Here is a 14741-nt window from a genome sequence, read left to right on the forward strand (position 1 = left end):
GCAACTGATGTCCTAGCATTTCTCTAAGAACATCAAAGGAGGCCTATTTACCATGCCTCTGAGCTTCACTCCTCTCCTCTCGATTGCCCTCACACTCTGCCTGTGGCTGTTTCGGAAAGCTTCTTTCAAAACCCTTAAATTTTTCTCAAAATGTTATTTGAGCAGTTTTTTTAAATTTCCCCCTTGCTCCATCCCTTTAGATTGGAGGAAAACTTAGTCTCTTACCAGCAAATACTAGTCCTTCCTCCATAAGAGTAGGTAGTAGAGAGAAATGGAACAGAGAATAAAAGATTCTCTTTTTTTGTGGTTGTTTGTGTGTTTTTTTTAATTGATTTCAGAGAGGAAAGAAGAAGGCGAGAAAGATAGAAACATCAATGATGAGAGATAATCATTGATCGGCTGCCTCCTGCATGCCCCCTACTGGGGACTGAGTCCGAAACCCGGGCATGTGCCCTGACTAGGAATCGAACTGTGACCTCCTGGTTCATAGGTCAACACTCAACCACTGAGCCATGCCAGCTGGACTTTTGTTGTTGTTGTTAACCCTCACCCCCTTCCCCCTGAAAATTGTCAGTCCACTCCCTTTCTATGTCCCTGATTCTATTATATTCACCAGTCCATTCTGTTCTTCAGATTTTTTATTCACTTGATTTTTAGATTCACTTGTTGGTAGGTATGTATTTGATGTCATTTTGTTGTTCATAATTTTTATCTTTACCTTTTTCTTCTTCTTCCTCTTCTTAAAGAACACCCTTCAGCATTTCATGTAATCCTGGTTTGGTGGTGATGAACTCCTTTAGCTTTTTCTTGTCTGTGAAGCTCTTTATCTGACCTTCAACTCTGAATGATAGCTTTGCTGGGTAGAGTAATCTTGGTTGTAGGTTCTTGCTGTTCATCACTTTGAATATTTCTTGCCACTCCCTTCTGGCCTGCATAGTTTCTGCCGAGAAATCAGCTGACAGTCGTATGGGTGCTCCCTTGTAGGTAACTAACCGTTTTTCTCTTGCTGCTTTCAAGATTCTCTCTTTGTCTTTTGCCCTTGGCATTTTCATTATGATGTGTCTTGGTGTGGTCCTCTTTGGATTCCTCTTGTATGGGGTTCTGTGTGCTTCCTGAACTTGTAAGTCTATTTCTTTCACCAGGTAGGGAAAGTTTTCTGTCATTATTTCTTCTAATAGGTTTTCAATATTTTGCTCTTTCTCTTCTTCTGGCACCCCAAAAATTCGGATGTTGGTACGCTTAAAGTTGTCCCAGAGGCTCCTTACACTATCTTCATATTTTTGGATTTTTTCTTTTTGTTTTTCTGGTTGGGTGTTTTTTGTTTCCTCATATTTCAGATCTTTGGTTTGATTCTTGGGGTACATTGATCTACAGTTGAGTTTCTGTATATTCTTTATTTCAGACAGTGTATGCTTAATTTCTGACTGGTCCTTTTCCATTTTTTTGGCATTCTCATTAAGGTCCTTGAAGGTCTCACTAAGCTCCTCGGAGGTCTCATCAAGTTTCTCGGCGGTTTTTAGAAGATTCTTGAGTAACCTTATAAATGTGGTTCTGAACTCTATGTCGTCCATTAGTTTGCTTTCCTCCATTTCTCTCATTCGTGACTTGTTTCTTTGTCTCCGCATTTTGTTGCTTCCTTGTGTTGATGGAGTGGCTTTGTGTGGTAGGTGACCTATAGGGGCCAGTAGCTCAGCCTCCCCAATCACCTGAGGTGGATGCCTTTGGTACACCCCTTTGTGGGCTGAGTGCAAAGTCTTGGTGTAGTTAAGCCTTGATTGCTGTTGGTACACTGGGAGGAATTGACCTCCAGGCCAATTGGCTGTGAGGACCCGCTGTGTCTATAATGGAAGAACTGCTGTGCTGGAGACACGCTTATGGTGCAGGACTTGTTTCAGTGGGGCTTTGGTGCTCACTGAGTCTGCCTCTTGAATGTATCACTTATGGATGTGAGTAGTTGAAATCTGGTGTCTCACACTGACCACTAGGTACACTGGCTTCTGGATCTCCAATGGAGTGCAGGTCAGCTACTGTCTGAGGCCACCCAGCAGGAGCTACACCGAGAACTACAGTTTTCTCCTCTTTGCTTGGGGTTTGGAGGTTTTGGAGCTGTCTGACCCGAGCTGCAAGTTTGCTAGGTTAAGCTGCGATAGGGCAGGCCATTCATATGCTAAAGCCGCTGCTTGGAGCTTGGGTAGGTTCGTAGATTGTGCAGGGCGGGGTCTCAGGGCGTGACTAGGCTAGGGCGTGGCAAACAGCGATGGCTGCCAGTAAGCTGGCTCTGCGGCTCTGCGGCTCCAACCGTGTCCCCGCGTCCCATCCCCCAGCACAATAAACAATTGTTCCTGTGCACAGCCCTGCAAGCAAGCCTCCCTCACTTTCAGACCCCACAGCAGACAGTCCAGCTTCTCCCCATAGGAGTTTGGGTCCCCCGCGTCTCCCCAGAAACAAGTTCGGAGTAATCGGGAGCTTATCTCCCTTCGGGTTGAAAACAGCAGCGCTCCCAGTCACCCGTTGCCAGCCCGATTCGCGCGTCTCCATACCTCAGCTTTTCAGCGCTTGTGCACCCCTCAATGCTGTTTGCTCTTTCCTTCTAGTTGTAGAACTTCCACTCAGCCAGCTTTCCCGTGGTTCTGGGTGATAGACGTTTTGTCTTTTAGCTGTAGTTTTGAAATTGTTGTGCAAGGCAGCAGTTTAGGTGTTTACCTACGCCGCCATCTTGGATCTCTCCAATAAAATATATTAAAAAAAAAATTTCAAGGAGATGGCTACCAGGTCCTTGAGAAAAACTGACAAGAGCCTTGTTTAGCTTTTTAAAAGATCTGCATACATCTCAGAGGTGCAGAGAAAGAATTCACAATGACAAGTTTTCTTCAGTAAATGCTCTATGGTGGGGGTATGTCTTTCCTCTCCCTCCTTTTTTTGCATTACAGAGAATTAAATGTTTGTCTTACTAGATGCTATATTTACTCTTATACACCTCCAAATACTGCAGCTCATATTAAAGACTGGGAGCAGGTAGTCTGTGCATAAAGCTGGGGAGAGGCCCCCAGCACTCTGCATGTGGGGCCAGGGCTTTAAGAAACCTCTAAGGATCCAGTAACCCTCTCCCAGAGGGTCATTCTGGATGGTGCAGGGAACCACCTTGGGAGTAAAGACAAGCACAGTTCTGGCCATAGCCTTTAATAGAACCTCTAGTTCCTTTCTCAGGGCAAGCTTATGAGGAAGGAGAAGTGGCACTATTTTCACAGCAAGTGGAACCTTCTGGAGCTGGCCATCATCCTGGCCAGTTGGAGTGCCGTGGCAGTGTTTGTGAAGAGGGCCACCCTAGCGGAGTGAGACATCCAGCGATATCGGAAACAAGGGGAGGAGTAAGTGGCTCTGCCTCAGCCCTAGGTCCCACCTCTGGCCCTGCTTCCTCCAGCTCTGTGTGGCTCAGTGTTGAAAGGGGGCCTTTAAAATCTTGTTGACCCTCAGAGGATAAAGGGCCACTCTAAAAATTAGCTATGGCTATCACTTAGATTTATGTTTGTGGTCTGAAGACTCTAAGACAAAATAAAACAGGATATTTTGCAAATCTTACTAAACAGAGGATCAAGTGACTCTGTTAAGATCCCTCCCAGCCTGCTGGGCAGGGTTATTGCAAGTATTTGTGTCATCAACCTACATCTGCTACCATTTACCAAGTGTCCACTCTGTGCTAGGCAGGATGCCCTAACCCAGTGGTTGGCAAACTCATTAGTCAACAGAGCCAAATATCAACAGTACAATGATTGAAATTTCTTTTGAGAGCCAAATTTTTTAAACTTAAACTTCTTCTAACGCCACTTCTTCAAAATAGACTCGCCCAGGCCGTGGTATTTTGTGGAAGAGCCACACTCAAGGGGCCAAAGAGCCACATGTGGCTCATGAGCCGCAGTTTGCCGACCACAGCCCTAACCAATCAGATCCTCATGAGAACTGATGGAGGTAAATGTTATCATTACCCCATCCTATCTAATAAAGAGGGAATATGCTAATTGACCATCATACCTTCACAAAGATGGCGGCACCCACCGCCAATAAGGAGGGAATATGCTAATTGACTGCCACGCCCTCAAAGATGGTGGCGCCCACAGCCACAAGATGGCGGCTCCCAGTCCCCTCAGCCCCGCCAGGGTGGCAGGTGCACAGCACTGCGAGGCCCACCCTAAGGTGGGTCTGGTGACTCCACACGCCTGCCTCCAGAGTCTCCTCAGCCCCCCAGCCGCCCAGGGCTGGCCCGAGGCTCAAGCAAGCCTCGGATGGCAGTTGCCCAGCCACCCAGGGCCAGCCTGAGGTGCAGGCAAGCCTGGGATGGCAGCTGCCCAGATGCCCAGGGCTGCACGAAGCTCAGGTAACCAGGGCCAGACAAGGCTTGCGCTGCCGGCAGTGGTAGCAACAGAGGTGTGATGGGGGCATCACCTACCCCTGATTGCCGGGTCGCCTCCCACCTCTGAGGGCTCCCTGACTGTGAGAGGCGGCAGGCCGGGCTGAGGGACACCCCCCTCCAGTGCATGAATTTTCATGCACCAGGCCTCTAGTTTTATAAATAAAGAACTTAAAATTCAGAGAGATAATATGACTTCCCCAAGGTCACACAGCTAAAAAGTGGCAGAGAAGTAATTTAAACCTAGTTTGTATATCTCCAGGATCCCAGTTTTCACTTTGAACCATTGCGTTTCTTGACTCACTAATTTTATAGATAGAGCTAACATTTATTGAGTTATTGTTGGATGCCATACACAGTCAAAAGACACCACTTTATTTTTTTAAAATATATTTCTTTATTGATTTCAGAGAGGAAGGGAGAGGGAGAGAGAGATAGAAACATCAATGATGAGAGAGAATCATTGATTGGCTGCCTCCTACTGGGGATCGAGCCCACAACTCAGGCATGTGCCCTTGGCTGGAATCAAACCCAGACCCTTCAGTCCACAGGCCGATGCTCTATCCACTGAGACAAACCGGCTAGGGCTAAAGACATCACTTTAAAATCATCTACTTTCACTTTTCTGAAACTTCTGAGATATTATCATCATCCCTTTTTCACAGATGAGAAAATTGAGGCTCAGAGAGGTTAAGTTGTCTGTGAAAAGTCACACAGCAAGAAAACTCAAGGAGAAACCAAGATGGCAGCATAGGTAAACACCTAAACTGCTGCCTCGCACAACCACTTCAAAACTACAACTAAAAGACAAAACCGACATCATCCAGAACCACAGGAAGGCTGTCTGAGTGGAAATTCTACAACTAGAAGGAAAGAGAAAAGCACACTGAGACTCAGAGGAGCTGCAGGAGGCAGAGGTACTGAGACGCACACGTGCGGAGAGGACTGGCAACTGAGTGTGCGGCTGGCTTTCTCAAGTGGGAGGGAGACAAAAGCTCCTGACTGCGCTGAACTCCAGTTCTAAGCGAGCCTCTGGGGACCCAGACTCATTCGGGGAGAAACTGGACTGTCTGGCAATGGGCGGAACTCAAGGGCGGCTTTCTCTCAGAGGTGTTTGCAGCGATTACCAAGAGACACTGAGACACAGGGGCCTATTAGGGCAGGGTTGATGGGAAACCAATGCTGTCTGCTCTACCCTGAGACTCTCCCCTATCCAAGCTGAGCACAGAGGCTTTTGCAAGTCTTGTCTCATAAGGGTGTCTCCAGCACAGAAGTTCTCCCAGCATAGACACAGCTGATCCTCACAGCCAATTGGCCTGGAGGTCAATTCCTCCCAGTGATACCAACAACAATCAAGGCTTAACTACAACAAGACTGTGCACACAGCCCACAAAGGTGTGCACCAAGAGTGTCCACCTCAGGTAACTGGGGAGGCGGAGCCACTGGGCCCTATAGGACACCTAGCACACAAAGCCATGCTATCAACTCAGGGAAGCAGCCAAAATGCGGAGACAAAGAAACAGATCACAAATGAAAGAAATGGAGGAAAGCAAATGACTGGATATAGAGTTCAAAACCACAGTTATAAGGTTTTTCAAGAATTTTCTAGAAAAGGCTGATAAATTTAGTGAGACCCTAGAGGATATGAAAAAGGACCAACTAGAAATTAAGCATACATTGACTGAAATAAAAAATATTATACAGAGATCTAACAGTAGACTAGAGGATCGCAAGAATCAAGTCTAAGATTTGAAATACAAAGAAGCAAAGACACTCAACTGGAAAAGCAAAAAGAATAAAGAATCCAAAAATATGAAGATAGTGTAAGGAGCCTCTGGGACAACTTCAAGCATACCAACATCGGAATTATGGGGGTGCCAGAAGAAGAGAGAGAGCAAGATACTGAAAACCAATTTGAAGAAATAATGACTGAAAACTTCCCCCACCTGGTGAAAGAAATAGACTTACAAGTCCAGGAAGTGCACAGAGCCCCAAACAAAAGGAATCCAAAGAGGACCACACCAAGACACATCATAATTAAAATGCCAAGAGCAGCCCTAACCAGTTTTTCTCAGTGGTTAGAGCATCAGCCTGTGGACTGAAAGGTCCCAGGTTCGATTCCAGTCAAGGGCATGTACCTTGGTTGCGGGCACATCCCCAGTAGGAGGTGTGCAGGAGGCAGCTGATTGATGTTTCTCTCTCATCGATGTTTCTAACTCTCTATCCCTCTCCCTTCCTCTCTGTAAAAAATCAATAAAATATATTAAAATAAATAAATAAATAAAATGCCAAGAGCAGGTTGGAAAACCAAGATGGCGGCATAGGTAAACACCTAAACTGCTGCCTCGCACAACAATTTCAAAACTACAACTAAAAGACAGAACGGACACCATCCAGAACCACAGGAAAGCTGGCTGAGTGAAAATTCTACAACTAGAAGGAAAAAGAAAAGCTCACAGAGAATTGGAGGTACGGCAAAGGGGCTTTGTGCGCGCAGAGAGGAAGGGCAGCTGAGAGCCTGGCTGACTTTCTCTGGCGGAAGGGGGAAGGAAGCCTCCGACCGCACTGAACCCCAGTTCTGACTGCACTGAACCCCAGTTCCGGGCGAACCCCTGGGGACCCACGCTCTTACGGGGGGAGTCTGGACTCTCAGGCGGAGACTCGAGCTGGGAAAGGCAGAAGTCTGAAGGCGCGCGCGGGCCAGTGCGCACAAAGGCTGCGGAGGTTGCCACAGGCTTTCCCTAGTGGAAGGGAGTCAGAGGATCCTGACTGCACTGAGCCCCAGTTCTGACTGCAGTGAACCCCAGTTCCAGGCGAGCCCCTGGGGACCCACGCTCTTGTGGGGGGAGTCTGGACTCTCGGGCGGAGACTCGGGAGCCGGGGAAGGCGGAGGACTGAAAGTGCGCACGCGCGCGCATGCCAGTACGCACAAAGGCTGCGGAAGTTGCCACAGGCTTTCCCTAGTGGAAGGGAGTCAGAGGATTCTGACTGCACTGAGCCCCATTTCTGACTGCAGTAACCCCAGTTCCAGGCGAGCCCCTGGGGACCCACGCTCTTGTGGGGGGAGTCTGGACTCTCGGGCGGAGACTCGGGAGCCGGGGAAGGCGGAGGACTGAAAGTGCGCACGCGCGCGTGTGCCAGTGCGCACAAAGGCTGCGGAGGTTGCCACAGGCTTTCCCTAGTGGAAGGGAGTCAGAGGCTCCTGACGGCACTGAGCCCCAGTTCTGACTGCAGTGAACCCCAGTTCCAGGCGAGCCCCTGGGGACCCACGCTCTTGTGGGGGGAGTCTGGACTCTCAGGCGGAGACTCGAGCTGGGGAAGGCGGAGGACTGAAAGCGCACATGCGCGCAAGGGCAAGGCTGACAGGAAGCCAAGACTGAGACTCCACCCCATCCAAGCTGAGCACAGAGGCTATTGCAATTTGGCAAGTCTAATCCTATAAGGCTGTCTCCAGCACCGAACTTCTCCCAGCATAGACACAGCTGATCCTTACAGCCAACTGGCCCGGAGGTCAATTCTTCCCAGTGATACCAACAACAATAAAGACTTAATTACAACAAGGCTGTACACACAGTCCACAAAGGGGTGCACCAAGAGTGTCCACCTCAGGTTAACTGGGGAAGCAGACCCACTGGGCCATATTGGAAACCTAGCACAAATATCTACCTTACCAACTCAGGGAATTAGTGAAAATGCGGGGTCAAAGAATCAGATCACAAACGAAAGAAATGGAGGAAAACAAACGACTGGATATAGAATTCAAAACCACGGTTATAAGACTTTTTAAGAATATCCTAGAAAAGGCCGATAAATATAACGAGACCCTCGAAGATATGAAAAAGGACCAACTAGAAATTAAACATACACTGACTGAAATAAAAAATATTATACAGAGACCCAGAAACAGAATAGAGGAACACAAGAATCAAGTCAAAGAATTGAAATACAAAGAAGCAAAAAACACTCAACCGAAAAAGCAAAAAGCAAAAAAAAAAAATCCAAAAAGTTGAAGATAATGTAAGAAGACTCTGGGACAACTTCAAGCGTACCAACATCAGAATTATGGGGGTGCCAGAAGAAGAGAGAGAGCAAGATACTGAAAACCTATTTGAAGAAATAATGACCGAAAACTTCCCCCACCTGGTGAAAGAAATAGACTTACAAGTCCAGGAAGCCCACAGAACCCCAAACAAAAGGAATCCAAAGAGGACCACACCAAGACACATCATCATTAAAATGCCAAGAGCAAAAGACAAAGAGAGAATATTAAAAGCAGCAAGAGAAAAACAGTTAATTACCTACAAGGGAGCACCCATACGACTGTCAGCTGACTTCTCAACAGAAACTATGCAGGCCAGACGGGAGTGGCAAGAAATTTTCAATGTGATGAATAGCAAGAACCTACAACCAAGATTACTCTACCCAGCAAAGCTATCATTCAGAATTGAAGGGCAGATAAAGAGCTTCACAGATAAGAAAAAGCTAAAGGAGTTCATCACCACCAAACCAGTATTATATGAAATGCTGAAAGGTATTCTTAAAGAAGAGGAAGAAGAAAAAAGTAAAGAGAAAAATTATGAACAACAAATACATATCTATCAACAAGCGAACCTAAAAACCTGAGGAACAGAATAATCTGGTGAATATAATAGAATCAGGGGCATAGAAAGGGAGTGGACTGATAATTCTCAGGGGGAAAGGGGTATGGGGGGTTCATGAAGAGAATGGACAAAAATCATACACCTATGGATGAGGACAGTGGTGGGGAGGTAAGGGCAGAAGGTGGGGTGGGAAATGGGTGGAGGGGAGCTATGGGGGGAAAAGGAGAAATAATTGTAATAATCTGAATAAAGATTTATTTTAAAAAATAAATAAAATAAAATAAAATAAAAAAACCCACAAAAAAAAAATGCCAAGAGCAAAAGACAAAGAGAGAATATTAAAAGCAGCACGAGAAAAACAGTTAGTAACCTACAAGGGAGTACCCATTCGATTGTCAGCTGATTTCTCAACAAAAACTATGCAGGCCAGACAGAAGTGGCAAGAAATATTCAAAGTGATGAGTAGCAAGAACCTACAACCAAGATTATTCTACCCAGCAAAACTATCATTCAGAATTGAAGGGCAGATAAAGAGCTTCCCAGATAAGAAAAAGCTAAAGGATTTCATCACCACCAAACCAGTATTATATGAAATGCTGAAAGGTATTCTTTAAGAAGAGGAAGAAGAAGAAAAAGGTAAAGATAAAAATTATGAACAACAAATACATATCTATCAACAAGTGAATCTAAAAATCAAGTAAATAAAAAATCTGATGAACAGAATAAACTGGTGAATATAATAGAAATCAGGGGCATAGAAAGGGAGTGGACTGTCAATTCTCAGGGGGAAAGGGGTGTGGGGGGTGCGGGAAGATACTGGACAAAAATCGTACACCTATGGATGAGGACAGTGCGGGGGGGCTGTAAGGGCAGAGGGTGGGGTGGGAACCAGGTGGAAGGGAGCTATGGGGGAAAAAAGAGGAACAATTGTAATAATCTGAACAATAAAAATTATTAAATTAAAAAAAGTTAATAAAGGAATCTTTTCTATAAATTTGACTTGGGATCCTTTTTCATTTTTTGCCCAAATGATTTTCCTTTGGCTTGTTTTGACACCATGTGTGTTTTTCATGGGTGTCTTGCTGTTAGCATTACAAATGAAAGTTAATTTTCTAAAAGATTCCTTTATTAACTTTTGATCAAGAATATGTTTGTATATTTTCAGAAAACAACTCCAAGACCATGTGGATTCCTGCAACAGAGAGGAATTGACAGGACTGCTCCAGCCATGAAGACAGAAGAGAAACAGTCCAGAGATGGAAGACGCTGACGACGCCTTGCCGTATCAGCAGTCAGCAGCTGTGCGTCGCTGCAGGTTGCCCAGGACCAAACCAGAGAGGGTCGGACCTGCATTACCACCATTTGTCCACCACCCAGAACGGAAATATCATTGCTGACATGTACTCACAAGGAACTGTTTGACATAGAAATTGGGACTCAAAAGAACTGTTGGCCCAGAAAGAAACTCACTACAGACTGATTCATTTGCCTCTCAGCATAACCATTATTGCTTGTCTCATTTTCGGTTCTTATAAGTGTATTTCTAGTGTCACATGATCTCACTCATCTGGGGGAAATAATGAACAACATAAACTGATGAACAAAAACAGACCCGGAGACAGGGAAGCATCGATCAGACTGTCAAACCTCAGAGGGAAGGTAGGGGAGGGTGGAAGTAAGGGGGAGAGATCAACTAAAGGTCTTGTATGCATACATATAAGCCTAACCAGTGGTCACGGACAACAGGGGGGTGGGGGCATGCGTAGGGAGGGGTTTGGGATGGGAATGGGGGGATGAGGACAAATATGTAATACCTTACTCAATAAAGAAATTTTAAAAAAAAAGAAACTCAAGGCCTAGAATTTGAACTCTACACTCCTAACTTTCACTCTAGAATGTCTCACTCATTCAACAAACCGAAATTGAGTTCTACTTTGTGCCACACCCATGTTGCCACACAAAAACTCTACCCTCTCTAAAAGCCCCTGTCCATAAAAATGTCTCAGTATCAATAGAATTATTTGAGCTCAAAAATTATCAGAAGTACTTTTAAGTTGATTGTAAACCTTATGCAGACAGTTATTTTAAAATCTTAAAGATGCTTTAGCTCTTGAAGGGGTCTGCAAAAGATGACAAGGGAGCTAAATCCAGCCCTCCACCTGTTTTTTAAGTTAAGTTTATTGGGACACTACCTCACTCATTCCTTTATGTGTTATCTATGGCCGCTTTCCTGCTAAACCGGGTTAAGTCACTGGGATGGAAACTGGCCCACAGGGCCTCAAACATGTGCCATCTGGCCCTTTACATTAAAACTCTGTCTACTCGTGCTTAGAGAACAAAGCCTGAGTTCTAGGAAGGGACAATGTGAGTCTGTTTTAGGTCACACATGACTGAGATCATTGGCAGCCAGTGTGATTGTTGTACCAGCACTGTCCCCACACTAGCCATGCTTTATGATTCCTTACAATGATCTAAACATGTTCTTTTTTTTACATTCACACAGACTGGTTTCTTGCTTAGATTGATTATAAAACAATTTTACAGCAAGAGAGTACTCTTTTTATATTGAGTGTCAGAAAACAAAAGAAATCTGCCACTTTTGATAGAAACCTGAGGATAGTTAAGTTTGGCATTATAGGAAACCCTCAGTTGTATTTTGATTAGTCAAATAACCAAAGTTAGTGTTTATTTCAGAAACTTGCAAATTTTGTTTTCTTGTTGAAATAGATAAACCATTTTGTAGTTAGGCCCTCAATTTTAAAAGTACTTTTTAAGACCAAATTATATGCTTCATATTCATAGTCTCCCTTTAACCCAATGGTTCTCAGGCCTAGCTCCTCAGCAGAATCACTCAGGGGGATGATTCAACCCTGATGTCCAGGCCTACTACTAAATCAGGATGTCTGGGGACAGAGCCGCATTACCAGTATTTTTAATGTTTTCCTGTTTTTTTTCTAAAATGTAGATGAGTTTGAGCTCACTGCTTTAATTAGAGCTAATTGCCATCATAAAGGAGGGCTTACATGGTTATTATTTCCACATATATGAACAATTAGATGACATGAGAGAAAGTTGGGTATTTTAAAAGGGGGCAGGGGGGGAAACAAGGTGCTGCAGGAGCCAAAGGAGGAAGCCACCATCCATACAAGCTGCCCCAGTCTGCTCAAAAAAGGGAGAAAAGTTCTAGAAGGCAAAAGATTAGGTAAAAGGAAAACTTTCATTAGGGCATTATATAAGTATATTAAATGCTTTTAAAAACTTGAGATCATATAATTTTTTCTATAGACGTTCCCATCTATGTCATTAAATATAGATCTATGCCATTTTTAATGACACACCAACATTAAGACTGAATTTAGAGTGCAAAGGCATGAGAGGGAAATGAACGGCAGGGTGGGATAGGGGAAGAACCTGGATTTTGGAATCAGACACCCCTGAATTCCAACTGTCATTCTTCCACCACCAGTTATGCCACTAATTATGTCAGTAGCTGTGTGACCTTATGCCAACTCTCTGTCCTTACCTGTAAATGGAGACAGCATACTCCCTCATCCGGTGGCCAATAGGACACAGGACCCTCAGGGATGACTCTGTATTTCTTCCTAACAGGTCCTGGACCACGCCCAGTGCTCGGCTCCTTCCTAATTGGGTCCTGCATTGTTTTCATGACATTTATTGTGTTGAATCTATTTATCTCTGTCATCCTGGTGGCCTTCAACAAAGAGCAAAAATACTATCAGGTGAATTCCTTTGGCCTATTCTTCAATAGTCATTGACCTTGAAATAGAAAAAGGTTGGCTGAGCAGCATTAGACATTAGGAGAACTTGAGAGAACTTGAGAGACCATTGTAGCTTAAAGCCTTCATTTTATGGGAGGGGAAACTGAGGACCAGAAGAAGAAAATTACTTCACCAAGATCATAAGCAAATGATCTTGAATTTTCTAGAATTGAGTTGACTCTGTGCCTTACATCGGTGATTCTCAGCTCTGATTATACATTATAATCACCTGGGGGCTTTTGGAAACTACTGTTGTACCTGAGACCACTAAAAACAGAATCCCTGGGTGAATGATGCAAGCATGGGTATTTCTGAAATCTCCCTGTGTGATTTTAATATTCAGCCAAGGTTGAGAACCCATCTATAATAATAAAAGTGTAATATGCAAATCAACCAAACAGCCGAACAGCGGAATGACTGTCTGGACAACCTTCCAGACGACCTTCCGGATGAAGCTGGCAGTCAGGGCTGCAAGGGCCAAGGCAGCCGGGGCTGTGAAGGCCTACTCTTGCAAGAATTTCATGCATCGGGCTTCTAGGTATAAATAATCAAAGAAAACTTAGGTGATACAAACAAACTTTAATACTTCATGAAGTGATCAGTGTCCATTCAGAGAACTGCAAGGTAGGGTGGAAGGCAAAGCTTTTATAGGATAAAGAATAAAAAATAAAAATAAAAAACAAGGAAGAGAAAAATAAAAAATATCGATTGGCTGGGGCCACAGAGTCAACCTGTTTGGGGTAAGAAGTAAAAAGAAATAAGTACGGATAGAGCCCAGAGTTGTGTTGGTGTTTGGGGACTGGCTGACTGAAGTACTGCATTTCTGTCAAGAGGAGCATTTACCAGGACACAAATGTTATCTAAATTTCGGTTTTTTGACACAGCACCCTGGGCAGGAGCAGCTCCACTCTGGGACTAGAAATTTATTTCAACAAGTCATATGATGACTTTGGTTTAAATTTTGAGAAACTGCCAAACTGTTTTCCAAAGCAGTGGCACCATTTCCCATTAACAGGAGCAATATATGAGAGGCTTTGTACATACATTCCTAATCACCTCTGATGGGAGGGTGGTGAGGGGGTGGAGGAATTCTGTCATTTTCATCAGAGGGGAAGAAGGGAACACCCCCCCCCCCCCGGGGATAAAGTGGGGAGAACACAACCTTGAGATTCCCTGAAAGAGATGAATACCTGGATTCACAAAAGCAAGTCTAAAAATCAAAGTGACTCTGGCAGGGACCAAGTTACACAAGAAAACCATGGTTTCCCCTTAGAAAGAAAAGCCCCAAAGAGAATGTAAATTTATATGTTGTATGGTTCTTTCTCCCTCTGCAGCTGTCGGAGGAAGGAGAGATTGTCGATTTGCTGCTGATGAAAATACTCAGTTTTCTGGGCGATAAATGTAAAAGACAGGAGCCTGGAAACTGCAGTGAGCAGCCCAAGTTGCTGTCAGAGGCCCAGTCCCCTCAACATGCACCAGCTGCGCCCCAGGTTTAAGCTGTTTGTCTACACACGATCATCTGTAGAGTCAGCAGAAGGCCAGAGCCTCGGGCCTACACTTACCATTGATTCTGTAATCTCTTCAAGTCAATATTTTCTGTGTCCCATGAATAAGTTACCAAGAGTGGCATGTAAAAAAGTTAATAAAAAATGTATATACATACACATACAATTGCCACTACTGTGATACACTGTTCAAATATATTTCCTTCTAGAAATAAAAATAGTGTGGACTTCAAGAGGAAAAAACTCTTTACAGACTAATTATTTCATTAGTCTTTTACAGACTAATAATTATTAATTATTTTCTTAGTCAGGGGTTGCCTTTGAATGGTTCTAGTTCAGAGTTTCTCAAACTGTATCTGAGAGATGCTGATGGATGCCATTAGTTTGCTAGGGCAGTTGGAACAAAGTACCACAAACTGGGTATTAAAACAACAGAAATTTATTGTCTCAG

The 14741-nt window shown here is 44.4% G+C and overlaps 1 protein-coding gene across 1 annotated transcript in view; it reads left to right on the forward strand.

Annotated features, from left to right (window-relative positions):
• The window catches only part of LOC308236002 (polycystin-1-like protein 2), a gene marked incomplete at its 3' end in the record, with an annotated part of 89127 nt that extends 74846 nt beyond the window's left edge, over nt 1-14281 (forward strand). Inside the window, 5 exon segments of the mRNA XM_080645218.1 lie at nt 3208-3333; nt 3337-3368; nt 12473-12531; nt 12616-12746; nt 14120-14281. Of these exon segments, the coding sequence (XP_080501344.1) occupies nt 3208-3333; nt 3337-3368; nt 12473-12531; nt 12616-12746; nt 14120-14281 (510 nt within the window).
• Between the last annotated feature and the right edge of the window lie 460 nt (nt 14282-14741).

This window comes from Plecotus auritus (assembly GCF_963455305.1).
Source record: "Plecotus auritus genome assembly, chromosome: 10".
Lineage (NCBI taxonomy): Eukaryota > Metazoa > Chordata > Mammalia > Chiroptera > Vespertilionidae > Plecotus > Plecotus auritus.